The 16,896-nt window shown below is 37.8% G+C and overlaps 1 protein-coding gene across 2 annotated transcripts in view; it reads right to left on the bottom strand.

The window, feature by feature from the left end:
- The window catches only part of SPICE1 (spindle and centriole associated protein 1), a 61,875-nt gene that overhangs the window by 36,104 nt on the left and 8,875 nt on the right, over positions 1-16,896 (bottom strand). For both annotated transcript variants that reach the window (XM_037057385.1, XM_037057384.1), the window contains exons 3-7: positions 15,286-15,333; positions 10,042-10,185; positions 7,498-7,600; positions 6,610-6,716; positions 3,709-3,821 (exon numbers count right to left, since the gene is read on the bottom strand). In XM_037057385.1, coding sequence (XP_036913280.1) covers positions 3,709-3,821; positions 6,610-6,716; positions 7,498-7,600; positions 10,042-10,185; positions 15,286-15,333 — 515 coding nt within the window. The remainder of the gene's footprint in view (positions 1-3,708; positions 3,822-6,609; positions 6,717-7,497; positions 7,601-10,041; positions 10,186-15,285; positions 15,334-16,896) is intronic.

The following is a 16,896-nucleotide window of genomic DNA, read 5'->3' on the forward strand; positions in this document are numbered from 1 at the left end:
TCAGGTAACCCTCAGACCCCTGTCGCTTGTTAAGAAACCGAGGCCCAGCACTAGCAATAAACAGCCTAGATTCACAGCTTGACTTCACCTGGGAATCTCTAAGCCCAGCACAAGTAGCAGCCTTCTCAAATTGTTTTATAGCTCAGGCAGGGTGGTTCTGGGCAGTAGGAGGCTGACCTTGGCCTGCACCACCCAGAAAACCCCAAGACCTGCACACCTAGCAGTCAGCAACAGACCACATCAGAGCACCACCAACCTACCCCTGCACAGCTGATCCTCCACAGAGGATGGAGGTTGGTGGTCAGAGGTCACAGACAATCCTTGCAGCTGACTGCAAGGGTAAGTCCTGGGTAAGTCCCTCCCAATGACCTGTCAACAATAATCAAGGCTCAACTACAAGAGGAGAGTATACTCAGCCCACACAAAGGGCACAACTTGAGTACCCAGCTTGGGTGATAGAGGAGGCTGTGCCACTGGACCCTACAGGACACCTACTATAATTAGGCCACACTACTAAGACGGGGAGTCATAGCAGCTCTACCTAAAACATAGAAACAAATGCAGGGAGGCTGCCAAAATGAGGAGACAAAGAAACATGGCCCAAATCAAAGAAGAAATCAAAATCCCAGAATAAGAACTACACAAAATGGAGATAAGCAATCTATCAGATGCAGAGTTCAAGTCACTGGTCATAAGAATGCTCAAGGAACTTAGCGAGGACCTCAACAGCATAAAAAACATCCAGTCAGAAATTAATGACCCACTAATTAAAATAAAGAACAATTTACAGGGAAACAACAGTATAATGGATGAAACTGAGAATCAAATCAATGATCTGGAACATAAGGAAGAAAAAAAACCAACCAATCAGAACAAGAAGAAAAGTGAATTTAAAAAAAAAACCAAGGATACTGGCATAAAAACAGGCACATAGACCAATGGAATAGAACAGAGAGCCCAGAAATTAACCCAAATCTCTAGAGTCAATTAATATTCGACAAAGGGGGCAGTAACATAAAATGGAGTAAAGATAGCCTCTTCAACCACTGTGGGAGAACTGGACAACTACATGCAAAAAAATGAAACTCGAGCACCAACTTACGCCATACACCAAAATAAATTCAAGGTGGATAAAAGATTTAAATATAAGCCATGAAACCATTAAAGCCCTAGAGGAGAGCATTGGCAGGAAAATATCAGATATTCCACGCAGCAATATTTTTACTGATACGTCCCCTAGAGCAAGAGACATAAAAGAAAGAATAAACTAATGGGATCTCATCAAACTTAAAAGCTTCTGCATGGCCAAGGAAAACAGTATCAAGATACAAAGAGAAGCAACAGTTTGGGAAAACATATTTGCCAATGATACCTCAGACAAAGGTTTAATCTCCAAAATATACAAAGAACTCACACAACTCCACTCAAAGAAGACGAGCAACCCAATTAAAAAATGGGCAAAGGACTTGAACAGACATTTCTCCAAGGAGGACATACAGAGGATCCAGAGACACATGAAAAGATGCTCGATATCGCTAGCTATCAGAGAGATGCAAATCAAAAACCACAATGAGATACCACTTAACACCAGTCAGAATGGCTATCATAAACAAAGAAACAAACAACAAGTGTTGGAGAGGTTGAGGGGAAAAGGGGACCCTACTTCACTGTTGGTGGGATTGCAAACTGGTACAACCACTATGGAAAACAGTATGGAACTTTCTAAGAAAACTAAAAATGGACGTGCCTTTTGACCCAGCAATTCCACTGTTAGGAGTATATTCTAAGAACCCTGAAGCACCAATCCAAAAGAACCTATGCACCCCGATGTTCATAGCAGCACAATTTACAATAGCCAAGAGTTGGAAGCAACCTAGATGCCCATCGAGCATGGGCATCAAATGACTGGATCAAAAAGCTATGGTACATTTACACAATGGAATTCTATGCTGCAGGAAGGAAGGAGGAGCTCCTACCCTTTGCAACATCATGGATGGAACTGGAAAGTATTATGCTGAGTGAAATAAGCCAGGCGGTGAAAGACAAATACCATATGATATCACCTTTAACAGGAATCTAAACAACAAAACAAACAAGCAAGCAAAATGTAGAGGGGAGAGGGGAGAGAATCACAGGGGAAAAGGGGAAGGACTCACATGAACAAGTATAAAGGACACATGGACAATAACTAAGGTGGGGGGTGGAGATGGGAAGGAGGTGGGGAGCACTGGGGGGGAGGGGCAGGGCTGGGAATACAAGAAAGAAAACTGTACTTGAACAAGAGTTAAATAAAAATTTTTTAAAAAAACAACCCAAGGATAGGATAAGTAGCATCTGGGACAACTTCAAGCATTCCAACATTTACAAAATAGGGGTGCCAGAAGGAAAAGAGAAAAAGCAATAAATTGGAAATCTAGCTGAAAAAATAATGGAAGAAAACTTCACTAACTTGGGGAAGGAAATAAGCATGCAAGTCCAGGAAGCACAGAGTCCCAAACAAGAAGGATGCAAAGAGGTCCACTCTAAGACACATCATAATTAAAATGTCATAGGTTAATGATAAAGAGAAAAACTTAAAAGCAGCAAGAGAAAAGCAGTTAGTTACCTACAGGGGAATTTCCATAAGACTGTCAGCTGATTTCTCAAAAGAAATTTTGCAGGCTAGAAGGGATTGGCAAGAAATATTCAAAGTTATGAAAAGCAGGGACCTACAGCCAAGATTGTTCTATCATTTAGAATCAAAGAGTCAATAAAGAGCTTCCCAGACAAGAAAAACATAAAGGAGTTCATCATCGCCAAACCATTATTATATGAAATGTTAAAGGGACTTATTTAAGAAAAAGAACATCAAAACTATAAATAAAATGGCAAAAATACAAATCTATCAACAACTGAATCTGAAAAACAAACTAAGCAATCAAGAAGATCAGAGACAGAATCATAGATACAAAGAGAGTTTTAACGGTTGCCATTTGGGGGCGGGGATATGCGGGAATGGGTGAAGACATCTTGGAATTAAGAAGTACAAATAGGTAATTGCAGAATTCCATGGGGATATAAAGTACAGTGTAGGAAATGAAGGAGCCAAAGAACCTACACATGACCCATAGACATGAACAATGATACAGGGATTCCCTGAGGGAGTGGGGGGTGCTGGGTGGATGGGGTCAAAGGGGGAAAACTTGGGACAACTGTGATAGTATAATCAACAAAATGTAATTTAACAAAGGGCATCCTACCATTTTTGACAATGTGGATGAAGGGGCGTCATGCTGAGATACGTGAGACAGAGAAAGACAAATACTGTATCACTTAAATGTGGAATCTAAAAGAGCTGAACTCACAGAAAGAAAGTGAAATTGTGGTTAACAGGGGCTGTGGAGGTTGGGGAAATGGGGAGATGGTAAAAGGATAAAGACGTCTAATAAGACGAATAACTTCTAGAGATCCAATGGACAGCATGATGATTACAGCTAATAAAGTTGCTAAACGAACAGATCTTAGTATTCTCACCGCAAAAAAGAAATGGTAATCATGTTATGTGATGGAGGTATTAAATAATGCTATGGTGATCATTTTGCATACATAAATGTATTAAATCAACAAGTTGTGCACCTTAAACTTACACAGTATTATATGTCAAAATATCTCAATAATGGCCTTGGGAAAAAGAAAAGTGCTGTAGATATCTATACCATATATACATACCTTTCTGCATTCATGTTAGACTGAGAGTTTAAAGAGTTATCCAACTCATTCTCACTTTCTTCTGACTGGCTGTTAACAGGTTCTTCTTCCTCATCATCTACTTCATTAAGAGCCTTTCTCAACACAAAAAGCAGAATAACAATACTGGTGGATTATATATATACTCACGCTTTCTTTCTTTTTATCATAATAGAAGAGCAGTCCCTCTCTCTAAGGTCCCTGCATAAGCTTTACAGCCCAAACCCTCTCATCTCCTCCATCATCTGCCCTTTCCTTCTCCTGCATCTTCAACCTCTCTCTCGGCACTGGCTTCAGCTCACCCACATTCAAACAGGAGCACCTCTCTCCCATCTTATCCTGACCCTACATCTCCTCAAGCTACTACCTATCCTCTTTCACCACCACACTCCCAGAAAGATGTGTCTTCCACGTCTCATTCACCATCTGTGCCCTCTCACTTTGCTTCTGTTCTACCACTCAAACTGCTCTCTACAAGGTCAATATCACAAACTTGTTCCTAAATCAAATGGATATTTGTCAGTCTTTGCCTTCCTTTATTTCTATGACTCATCAGATATCAATGGCCACTCATTTCTTTCCCTCAAAATCTTTTAAAAAGGATTTTATTATCTTTTTTAGAGAGGAGGAAGGGAGGCAGAAAGAAAGGGAAATATCGATGAGCCAGAGAAACATCAATGGGTTGGCTCTCACAACCTAACCCAGCAACCTAAGCATGTGCCCTAACCAGGAAGCAACCAGCGACCTTTGCTGGACGACACTCAACCCACTGAGCCACACCAGTCAGGACAACCTTAAATACCTTCTTTGGTATACTCTTCCCTTTAACTTCCACTATATGTACTTTCTTGGTGTTTCTTCCTTCTTCTGTCTGTTCCTGGTCATTTATTGGTTTTTCTTTTTCTATCCCTCCCTTATATCTGATGACTCAAGCTCTTCTCTTTGGACTTTTTTTCTCCTTTTATGTGGCTCACTTTCTGAATGCTTATATTTAATTCCAAAGCTACAATTAGGCCCTGGCTGGTGTAGCTCAGTGGATTGAGCATGGGCCTGCAAACCAGAGTATCGCGGTTCAATTCCCAGTCAGGGCACATGCCTGGGTTGCAGGCCAGTTCCCAGCAGGGGATGCATGAAAGGCAACCGTACATTGATATTTCTCTCCCTCTCTCCTTCCTTTCCCCTCTAAAAATAAATAAATAAAATCTTTAAAAAAAGATTTGCAATTACCAGTCAAATGCTATTAATTTCCAAATTTCTATCTTTACCCAGATCTTCCTTGGGCCCTAGACATTTATATCCAACTACCTAAATGCCTAAAAGATATGGCTGGTAAAACATCCTATACACATATACTCAACATGTCTAAAACTGATCATCTTCCTAAGCCTCTCCTATCACTCCTGGCATATTACCTAAGACCATAAACAGCATCCCCATCTACTCAGGTGCTCAAGCCAGCAACTGGGAATTATTTTTCTTTCTCATCTGTCACGGCCAATCACCCACCCCAGTCCTGCCAGTTCTACCCCTTTTAATATCTCAAGCTCTCCCTCTTGCCCTCTATCTTCTTCCCTACCGCCACTGCTTTGGGTCAGGTCCTCACCACTCCTCACTAAGATCCCAAGCTAAGTCTTCCACCCAGAGGCTCTCCCAATCCATCTTCTATGGTACAATCAATTTCATCATGACTCCATTCTCAAAATCCTTTAGCGGCTCTCCTCTTACTTCCTGCTTCCTTAGCCTTTCATAACCCAGCTCTTCCCTGTCTCTCTAACCTCAGCTCTTGCCACTTCCCCAGCCCCATGATAGAGACCACCATTATCTGAAAGATAACTTTGTAATAAGCACCAAAACATATGTGGTTTTTAGCTAGGGATATAACTAATGGCTTTTGGCTATTTCAAATATATATAACAGCCTATTTAATTGCCTTTGTAGAAAACAGGATACTTATCAAGTCTTTAATTATTCTGGACGCTGTAATTCCCTGGGATTATCCCTCTAAATGATGATTTCCCTTTTTTTCATAAAAGATATATAGACTAGAAAATTGCATTAAACAGGTACTGAGTCATAATCATTCATAAGAAGTTTTATTTTAGTATTAAGCTTTTCATGGGCTTTTAAAAAATGTTTATTATCTCAAAATTCTAAACATTTTGATTAAGCATTCTAATTAGGTCAGGATACAGCTAGTTAAAGTTCTACTGCTACAATTTTCCCATAAAACTAGTCAATAAATACCACTTTTCTTGGGTAGCTACTTTTTAAACATATTACTACATTAAAAGAAACTAACATCTAATGAAGAACTGCTATCTAATGTCATGCTAGGCACTTTATATAACATCTCAACTGACCCTCATAACAACCACAAAAGGAATATATTCTATTACCATTTAACAAAAAACACTGAGCCACCTCAGATACCTTAAGAAGTCAACTCAAGATGAAACACCTAGTCAGCAGCTGAATATGAACACAGACCCACCGACTCTGTTGTTCCCGTACCGGCAGATGGTGGCAGCAGTCTGTGGAGCCAGGCAGCCTGGATCCGAATGTCATCTCGGATACTAACTAGCTACATGATGTTGGACAAGTCACTTCAATTTTCTGGGCCTCAGTTTCTTTTTTCCCCATCTGCTAAATAAGGATAATAGTGCCTGCCCCCAAGGTAAGTACTCAATGTGTGTTAGCTACCCAGTCCTATCTTGTTCAGTGCAAACTCTAACCACAGAAAGTGCAAGATGATTGAGAACAATTCTAACCACCACAACTTGGGATTTGTTGGCATTCAGGCCTTTGAAAGGGTTACCACAATGCCGACCTCAACTTAAACTTAATTTCAGCATGAGCACTTGGGCTGGAAGCAGAACACAATACCTGTGGCTCCACGACAGATTTCCCAAGGATGGCCTGGGTGACAGGGTCTTGATTTACTATAATGGGACCCTGCGAGGAATCAGGAGCCACCGTTACATTCGGAAAACCTGCAAAAGGAAGATGTTGTGATGATTTTGTTTCATTTAATTAAAGTGATTTCACAAACACTATATATTGCTGTAGGTTTGTATCATCATATGAAAAATTTTAATGATAATATCAGCCTATACTTTTACACTACTTACTATATGCCAGGCACAGTTCTAAATGCTTTATTAAAGTATTTCACCCTCACAAAATCCAATAAAGTTGCTACTATTATTATTTTACAGATCAGTAAACTGAAACTCAAAGACCTGAAGCAACAGACCCAGGGTCACACTAATAAGTGACTGAAGCAGGATTCAAACCATAAACTAATTATCTCTTTTTAAAGATTAAAACAAACAATGAATTATATACACAGAAACAATACTATGTACGTGAGAAGAAAGGATGTTCCTTTCAGAGAGGGACTTCAGTTGCTTTAGATTTCAAATTAAGCTTTACTCAAATTACATATAAACACAGTTACTTCAATTATATGGTAATTTAATACTGGTAAACTAAAAATTAAGTCATATTTTAAATTATAAAATCTTGTACATTGCACCATAAAACATTAGTAGATAATAACAACTTACTTTTCCTTAGCTAATTCATAATAGTTAATATTCTTAGTGAAGAACAAATTATAATGAATGTATGGCTGACAACTTTTGTATGCTACTTACTCTAGAATACTCATAACATAAATAATACAATGCCTAAAAAATATTTTAAATTCCTCCAAATAGCCCCTTGTGGTTAATACGGAAAAGAAGCTTTTGTCTGAGTTGAATACTTTACCTGTGCGCCTACGAGGAAAATCAACAAACAGGTCTTTGGCTGCAGCCATCAAATGATCAGATTTTTCCAATGCATCCTGCATCTTGTATTGATCAGAAAGAATCTAGACACATATTAGTGATAAATATTATTATTCAGAAAAAATGTGTACTTACCAATTAACAAAGAAAAAATCCATGTAAAGGCACAAAGCATAGTAACAACCATAGGTTACTAAAACCCTTCCGTGATTATATCTGTAAGTGCCAGCAGGTGGGGCTATTACAATGATTAGTAGATTTCAAATGCTTGACTACAGTCCTGAGAAGTACTGTACACTATTAAATTGTGACCCCAAACCCACATGTAAATGTAAATGTAAATATATAACAAAACAAAAGTTCATTTAACCTTAGTCTTTGGAAAACAATTTGATATTTTCTTTTAACTTTCTGTTCTACTTTTAATTTTTTTATTTTTATTTTTTTAATCCTCACCCGAGGATATGTTTATTGATTTTAGGGAAAGAGAAAGGGAGGTCGGGGAAAAGGGAGGTCGGGGAGAGAAATATCAATCAGTTACCTCTTATATGCATCTCAACTGGGGACAGAACCCGCAACCTAGGCAAGTGCCCTGACTCAGAATCGAACCTGCAAGCTTTTGGTGTATGGGAGGATACTCCAACCGAGCCACCTGGCCAGGGTACTTTTCTGTTCTACTTTGTAAAATGATGGACGAAATTCCACTAATTTGATTTCACAATCTGTTAACAAGTCGTGATCCACAGTTTGAAAAAACACTGATTAAAGTTATAAATCTTTGAGCCATAAACTTAAAGGTGTGAGTCTCTGAGCCATAAACTCAAAGATTTCGATCACTAAAGTGATTTCATAACCCATAACTTCAAAATCATGATGTAAAATATGAGTTTTGGGGCATTAAACAAACATGTGATGCTTGTTTCTGTATTTATCAACAATTCAGGTTTTTATCCTGGAGGAATAAGAACTTCAAAAATGGTTTACAGTAGTGCCTCTGCTTGTGCATTTTCAACATAATTACAAACAAGGGTGCAGGCTAGTGTAAAAGCAAGTCCACTCTACCCATCACCACCAGAGGGCATTCTTAAGTGGAAAGGAGTCTCAAAATTGGAAACTGTCCAGTTTCCAACACTGGCTCATGTCAACAGGACATCTAGTAGCAAATGCTCTCACCAGAATTTCTCTAGGCCATGTGCATAGTATATAATATGACCGCAGTTACTGTTTTAAAACACAGGGGAAAATAAGGGAATTCCCTTATTTGGGAATCGATTTCCCCTTATTTGCCTCCAAGTAACATTCTGACTTTTTCCCCTTCTTCATCTTCTTCCCCTGCTATGGCCAAGCAGCTGCCTCGCTCAGGTAGAGAAACTAAGAGTGCTGGATTTGTCCTTTCCACAAAAAGTAAGCTTTGGAATGGGATAAGACAGAGGATGTTGGAGCCAGAAGACTGGAACCTAGGTCCAGTCAAAAGATACTAAGCAAAATCTAACCACTTTAACCTTAGTTTCTTGATGTGTCAATGAAGATATAAACCCCTGTCCAAGCCCACTGTGCTGTTACAAGGATGTGGACACACTGGAAACCTGTACATCAATCACTCTAGAGATATCTGAGAACACTGTTACAGCCTAAATTATATTATCCCAGTCACTAAATCTCTATCCCTAATTAGCCGTCTTGCAAGTATGTGCGTTTAGAGCTTAGGAAAGGGACTAAATGGAGCATTATAATATATTGTTTACACTAGAAAAATTACACAGAGAATATTTCCTAATGGCAGTTTCAAGAATTTGCTACTTTTCACGAAGCATTTTTGACCTCTTATCAAAGAGATATAATTGACAGAAGAAGAATGTGAAGGAAGAATTTTATCATATCAAGACCTGACATCAATTATAATGAGGTCTCCAGTCAAGCCACTGCCCTCTCCTCTCTGCTAGTCTCTGCCCAGACTCCTTGCAGAGGAAGGAACCTGGGCAGAGAGATTGTTAAGAGATGTCTACTGTAGACATCTCTTAATAATACAACCAGGGCTCTGGCTGGTGTAGCTCAGTGGATTGAGCGCGGGCCTGCGAACCAGATGATCGCGGTTCAATTCCCAATCAGGGCACATGCTTGGGTTGCAGGCCAGTTTCCGGCAGGGGCCAGTTCCCTGCAGGGGATGCGCGAGAAGCAACCATACATTGATGTTTCTTTCCTCTCTCCTTCCCTTCCCCTCTAAAAAGATAAATAAATAAAATATTTTTTAAAAAAAATAATACAATCAGGCAAGTAGTGTTATTCCCATTTTAAGGATGAAAAAACTCAGGCTGAGAAGTTAATAACTTGCTTACTGCGATTCACACCGGAGAGTCTAAGTTGTGAGGCCAGATCTGTCCCTACTGCTTTTCCCAAGTCCACACGTAGACCTCTGTATAGGGATGCAGTAATTATAGGCTCTCCAACGTGAATCAAATTTGGGGGAAGACAGAGAAACCTATTTATCCCTTTCTAACTCTAAGATATTGCAGTTCAGCATCACCTCCTTCATGATAGACAATCTCCTTTTCTCAAGATTAGAAATTTCCGGTTTCTGCTTCTTCCATCTTCTCTTCAAAGCTTTTTCTTGGAGTTCCACGTGCACTAATGCTCTGTTCTTTGATTTGTGTATTTCATGACGACGTACCTACATAGGGAAAAAAAGATTATAAAAGAACGTTTCAGGAGAAAAAGAGTTGCCTATTCAGATGGTAGGACCACCAAATATACTTCGTCTTTTTAAATTTTTTCTGACTCAACATATGTGTACTTATATACATATAGATATATGTATATATATTCACAGCCAAAATTTTCAGTCTTCTATACCTAGAACTACTAGACCCAGCTATAAGACAAAATAAAAAGTGTATTAATTTCTACTTCCTTTGTACAAGACTGTCCAATAAACTAGTGTTTTTCAAACTGCATGCTAGGACTCATTTTGTGGATGGTAAAAATCAACTACTAGGTCAAAACCAACACACTTTAAATGAAAGAGAATACAGAACAGAAAATAATAGACACTGTACATACTAAATATTTCATTAAGCTTTTCAGTTACATATGTGTATACACGTACAATTACACATACACACACACTGAGCACAGCGTAAAAGGCATAAAACCCACCGAGCCATCTTCGGCAAACACTCACCCATTTCATACCACTCACACATCACTACTAAGAACTAAGAATGCAGTGTATCTAGCGCCCTGTGACGGCTGCATGTGGAGAGGGTCACTGGAGATGAGGGACTCCAGGGAAGTAGAACTCCTGAAGCAGAAACAGAGATTCTGAGCCACCACCTACGAGCTAGAGGGGAGGAGTTCACTGACGTGGCTAAAAAATAAAAACAGATATTGGCTTAACGGTTACTCTAGTGTTTAGAACTATAAACAAAACCAGCACAGCATCTGATAAAACGTACTGCTGAGTTTTCACCATGTAAATAAGAAATAAGTTCATTAAGAGACTAACAACCAAATACTATGTTGGGATTCTGAGTCTCAAAAAACAAATGAAGATGATGTTTTTAAGACAACCAAGAAAATTTGAATGTGGACTGAGAATTAGGTAATGCCAAAAAATATTACTTTTGCTAGGTGTAGAAATGGTATTGTGGTTATATAAGCAAATGTCTATATTTTTTAAAATACAAACTAAATATATAGGTACAATATGACATGTTCTCTGAGACGTGTTTTAAAATGCTTCAGCAAAGCTAGAGAAGGATATGACAAATGAAGGCATTATTTAAAAATTTTAATAATGCTGTATCTGGGTGAACAGTATATGGGAGCTCTTGGTAACTCTGCACTTTCACATGAGTTCGAAATTTGTCATAATAAAAAAAATCTAATCAGTCTAGCATCATTATCCTCAATGAACACTGAATGAGCTACCAGGATTAAGATTCCTAGGTACAGAAAGATGTAGAAAATACAGCTCCTATCCCTCAAAAGCACTAATAATCTGCCCAGGGAAACTGGACGTAGACAAAGATCAACAGTATGCATCCAATGGCATATACTCAATGCCGTACGTAGGTAGTAGGTACGACAGTTCTCACTGTCGTACTTACTAGGCCTTCAAACTTCCTACAAAGCTATAATAATCAAGACAGTGCGGTACCGGAATAAGGACAGACATAAAGATCACCGAAAGAGAATTGAGAGTCCAAACTAATCCCTTATATTATGGACAACTGATTTTCAACAAGGCTACCAGGAAAACTCAATAAGGAGAAAACAGTCTTTTTAACAAATGGTACTTGGAAAACTGGATATCCATTTGCAAAATAATAATAATAATAATAATAAGGCTGGACCTCTATTTCACACTAAATATAAAATTTAACTCAAAATGGATCAGACACCTAAACATAAGAGCTAAAACTATAAAACTTTTAAAAGAAAACATAGTGATAACAACCAGAGGGAGCAGGGCTGGGGCAGGTAGAAGAGGAGTAAATAGTGAAGGAAGGAGACTTGACTTTGGTGGTGAACACACAAGACAACACACAGATGAAGTGTTATAGAACTGTATGCCTGAAACCCACATAATTTTATTACCAATGTCATACCAATAAATTCAGTAAATTTTTTTAAACAAGGAAAATACAGGAGTAAATCTTTGTGAACTTGCAGTTAGATAATGGTTTCTTAGGTATGACACTAAAAGCACAAATGACAAAAAAAATATTAGACAAACTGTACTCCATCACAACTAACAAGCTTTTGTGCTTCAAAGAACATTGTCAAGAAAGTGAAAAGACAACCAAGAGAATGAGAAAAAATATTTGAAAACATTTATCTCGTAATGAACTTATATCCAGAATATACATATACTAAAAAAAATCTCTTGCAACTGAACAATAAAAACACAAATAATTCAATTTTAAAATGACTAAAAGATTTTAATATACATTCCTTCAAAGAGGATACTATGGCCAACAATGACCAATTAGCACATGGAAAGATGTTCAACCACTCAACATCATTAGTCACTAGAGAAATGCAAGCCCAAACCATGATGAGATTTCACTTTCTACCCAGTAGGAGAACCAAAGCCAAAATGATAACAAGACCAAGTACTGACAAGTGATGTGAAGGAACTGGAACCCTCACACACGCTGGTGAGAATGTAACTGTTATGGCCACTCTGAAAAACAGTTTGGCAATTCCTCAGGAAGTTAAGTAATACGGATATCACTGGATGTATCAATTCCACTCCTAGGTATACACCCAAGAGAACTGGGAACATATTTTCTTAGATAAAACGTATACATGAATGTTCAAAACAGCATTGTTCGTAATAATCAAAAAGTGGAAACAACCCAAATGTCCACAATGGGCAAATCCATACAGCCATAAAGTAGATTCATTGTTGCCACGCATCTGGTAAGGGTGGGAGCTCGGAATAGGAAGTGATTGTTAATGGGTACAGAGTTTTTTTGGGGGGGGTGATAAAAATGTCCTATAACTAGAAAGTAATGATGGTCACCTAACCTGTGAATATATTTTAAAAATCAATAAACTATATACTTTAAGAGGGTGGATTTTATGGTATATGAATTATATCTCAATAAAGCCATTTTAAAAAAACTATATATAGTAGAAACTTTTAAAAAGACTATGATGAGGAATCAAAGTAAGAATTAGACAGGTAATAAAGTAGGGAAGCTGTTCGAACTAAGGAAATTAGAATTAATTTGGTCTCAAATATGAAAATATACATAGCCTGCCCAAGGACTAAATTACCACACTGACTAGACCAGTATATTTGTACAAAGAAGTAATAGTAAATAATGCTGAAGATGTCTACAGACAGGGAAAATGATAGATGTACACAAGGCAATACTGGACTACAGAGATTTAAACTATTGGGTTGGCCAAAAGTTATTTGGTTTTTCTGTAAGACAGCTCCGGTAGCACTTAGTTGTCTTTAACTTCACTCAAAACGATTTTGTTAGACTGTATTGTGACAGCTGTCACACTAGTGTGCATTTAAAAAAAGTATCAAAATTGATGAATTTTTGTATAGCAGTTTTAATACTGAAGATGGGAGAAAATAAGCAACATTTTGGGTATATTATGCTTTATTATTTCAAGAAAGGTAAAAATTCAACTGAAACACAAAATAAGATTCATGCAGTGTATGGAGAAGGTGCTACAACTGGTCAATCAGGTCAAAAGTGGTTTGCGAGGTTTCATGCTGGAGATTTCTCGCTGGGTGATGCTCCAGTCGGGTAGACCAGTAGAAGTTGATAGGAACCAAATCAAGATGTTAATAGAGAACAATAAACATTATACTACATGAGAGATAGCTGACAAAATCAATAAAGTTATTGGTGAAAATGAAGTAAGTGTCTTTAATTTCATAGATGAAACTAAATGAACTTTTGGCCATGCCAATATAAACCAAACCTATCTAGTGAATTCTAATACAGTGGAACTTCAGTTCTCGAACTTAATTAGTTCTGGAAGGCTGTTCAAGAAGAAATTTGTTTGAAAACCGAATCATTTTTCCTCATAATAATGTAAATTGAATTAATTAGTTCCAGACCCCCAAATGATTCTGTTTTAAACTTTCTTATATATAGTACATGTCTACTATACTGTTTAATCTAAAAATAAACATGTTAAAAACAAAGACATTAGGTGTAAATGAAAATTTAACAAAAAGCAAATGAAATGTACAATACAAAAATGAAAATTTATGTACACACTAGAACTTACCTTCAATGTTGAGAGCTATCAATGACTGAACGTGGAGAGGAGGGATAGAGGGATGTTACTGTTCGAAGGGGGGTCCCCTTCCGTAACAATGTCAGATAGCTGTTCTTCTGCATTCTTTGTCTTTTGTCTCTTTGCTTCACTAGAACTTCCTTCAGGCTCACTCAGCCTCTGGCTCACTAAAAACCTATCCAATAGTGTTTGTTTTTGCCTATGTTTTAACACTTGCCTGAAGTGAAACGGCATTGTCACTGAACAAGTATATTGCACGGTTTATTATTTTTTTGTCAGAGTGATATTTCTAAATAAAACTTTGCAATTCTCACCCTGGCTGGTATAGCTCAGTGGATTGAGCGCGGGCCTGCGAACCACAGGATTGCGGTTCGATTCCCAGTCAGGGCACATGCCTGGGTTGCAGGCCAGTTCCCAGCAGGGGGCTCATGAGAGGCAACCATACATTGATATTTCTCTCCTTCTCTCCTTCCCTTCCCCTCTAAAGATAAATAAATTTTAAAACTTATTAAATAAATAAATAAATAAAAACTTTGCAATTCTCCCCATTTCCCAAGCATTTCTTTGACTAGTGAAATAGGAATATCAATCCTCCCTTCCCTCTTCTCTACCTCATCAATTACAAATTGCACAATTTAAGTTTGAGAACAGATATTCAACTTTAATCGCATAAAAGGGTTGTCCAGTGGAGCACCAATGCTTTGTCTGACAACAGAGACATTTTTTCTGTGAACAACTTGGTCGAGAACCAAATTGTTTGAGATAAGATGTTTGAGAACCCAGGTTTGGCTGTTCGAGAACCTGGGTTTAACCTTGGCTAATTGGTATTTAGGTAAAAAATGGGAAGCCCAGAAGATATAATTTCTTATTTTATATTGACATAAGCAAGACTAAATATAACAACTTCCAGGAAATATCTCTGGTTTCTATTCCAAAGTTTAGAAACCAACTATCAAATAAACACTAAACAAATCTTAACTTTTGATATTAAACTTACCAGATCTTCAGGTGTTGCCCGATGAACTGTTAGATCATTCACAGTATTCTGCAAAAAAGACAAACTTTCTTTAAAGAAAAAGCTTTCTCATAAAACATTAGCATTTACTAAAGGGTTAAAAGTAGAATTTTAAAGTTATTCCCTTTTTCTTTTTCTTTTTAATATTTTATTTATTTATTTATCTTTAGAGGGGAAGGAGAGAGGGAGAGAAACATCAATGTATGGTTGCCTTTTGTGCATCCCCTGCTGGGAGTTGGCCTGCAGAGAACTGGACTACAACCCACGCATGTGCTCTGACTGGGAATCAAACCGCGATCCTCTGGTTCGCAGGCCCGCGCTCAATCCACTGAGCTACACCAGCCAGGGCCAAAGTTATTCCCTTTTTCCCCGGCTGGTGTGCCTCAGTGGATTGAGTGCCAGCCTGCAAATCCAAAAGTCATCAGTTTGACTCCCAGTCAGGGCACATGCCTGGGTTGTGGGCCAGGTCCCCAGCTGGGGGCATGCAAGAGGCAACCATCAATGTATTTCTCCCACAACAATGTTTCTCTCTTTCTCTTTCTCCCTTCCTTTCCTTCTCTCTAAAAATAAATAAATAAAATCTTTTTAAAAGGAAGTTATTCACTTTCTTTGTGTAATTTTCTTAGAGAAAGATTCTCTTTAGGTTAAAAAACCATTTGAAATCAGTTTCAGTTTATATTTCATGACATTAGTTTCCTTTCTTTTTTACATACCAGATAGATCTCAGTTAAAAGACTATATTTAATTAAGCATGCTGGTCTCCAAGAAACCTTTCTTTGAAGAGTTAAGAGGCTTGATCATCACAATCTAACAAGATGAAGATTCTACTTTAATTTGAAATATTAATAAAATTATCGTATATTTACATTATATAAAGTAAATATATGTATTTAAATTGAAATAAAATGCTAGTTTGTTATTCAAATTTCTTAACTATATTTCTTTCACATTCTCCAGAAAGTTACATCATACCTATTAACAGATATAGTTCATTTGTGTGTCTTTAGGTGTGAGTATGTACTGGATTTTAGGAGTGAGTATGTATTGGATTTTAGGTGTGAGTATGTACTGGATTTCAAGACAAATTCAAATTCCTGGGACCAAAAAGTCTTTCTTTTCAGGAACCAGTATTCTCAATTTGAATATTAATATGGATAACTTATAGGTGTCTTGTAGAAAGTAACAGCCTATTAAGTGTCTTACAGAAGGACTAAATTCAACAAGCAGGTATACATTTTATTAAAAAACAATGAATAAAAGAGGGTAGTATATAATTCAGATAAGTATAAGCTAGAGTTATAGTTTTCTAACTATATTCCACGGAATGGGGCACTGCTAAAAATTCCTAAAACATAAACTGTGATCACTACAGAGAGGCCCAATTTGTGATCATTTCAACACCTTAAGCACGGAACCCATCATAAGAGAGGAGCTTGTATAATTTCACAAAATGTGAAAATAGTCACATAAGTAAGAAGGCACAAAACGAACACGGCAGGGCTACCACTCTGCACAACGCGGGAGGTACCGTCACTATCCTAGTCTACGTTAACAGCACTCTCTTGGGACTGCGCCGCCTTGCACGGCCTGGGG

The sequence above is a fragment of the Sturnira hondurensis genome, unplaced genomic scaffold (assembly GCF_014824575.4).
Source record: "Sturnira hondurensis isolate 20B ecotype Veracruz unplaced genomic scaffold, ASM1482457v3 Scaffold0009719, whole genome shotgun sequence".
In the NCBI taxonomy this organism is placed as follows: domain Eukaryota; kingdom Metazoa; phylum Chordata; class Mammalia; order Chiroptera; family Phyllostomidae; genus Sturnira; species Sturnira hondurensis.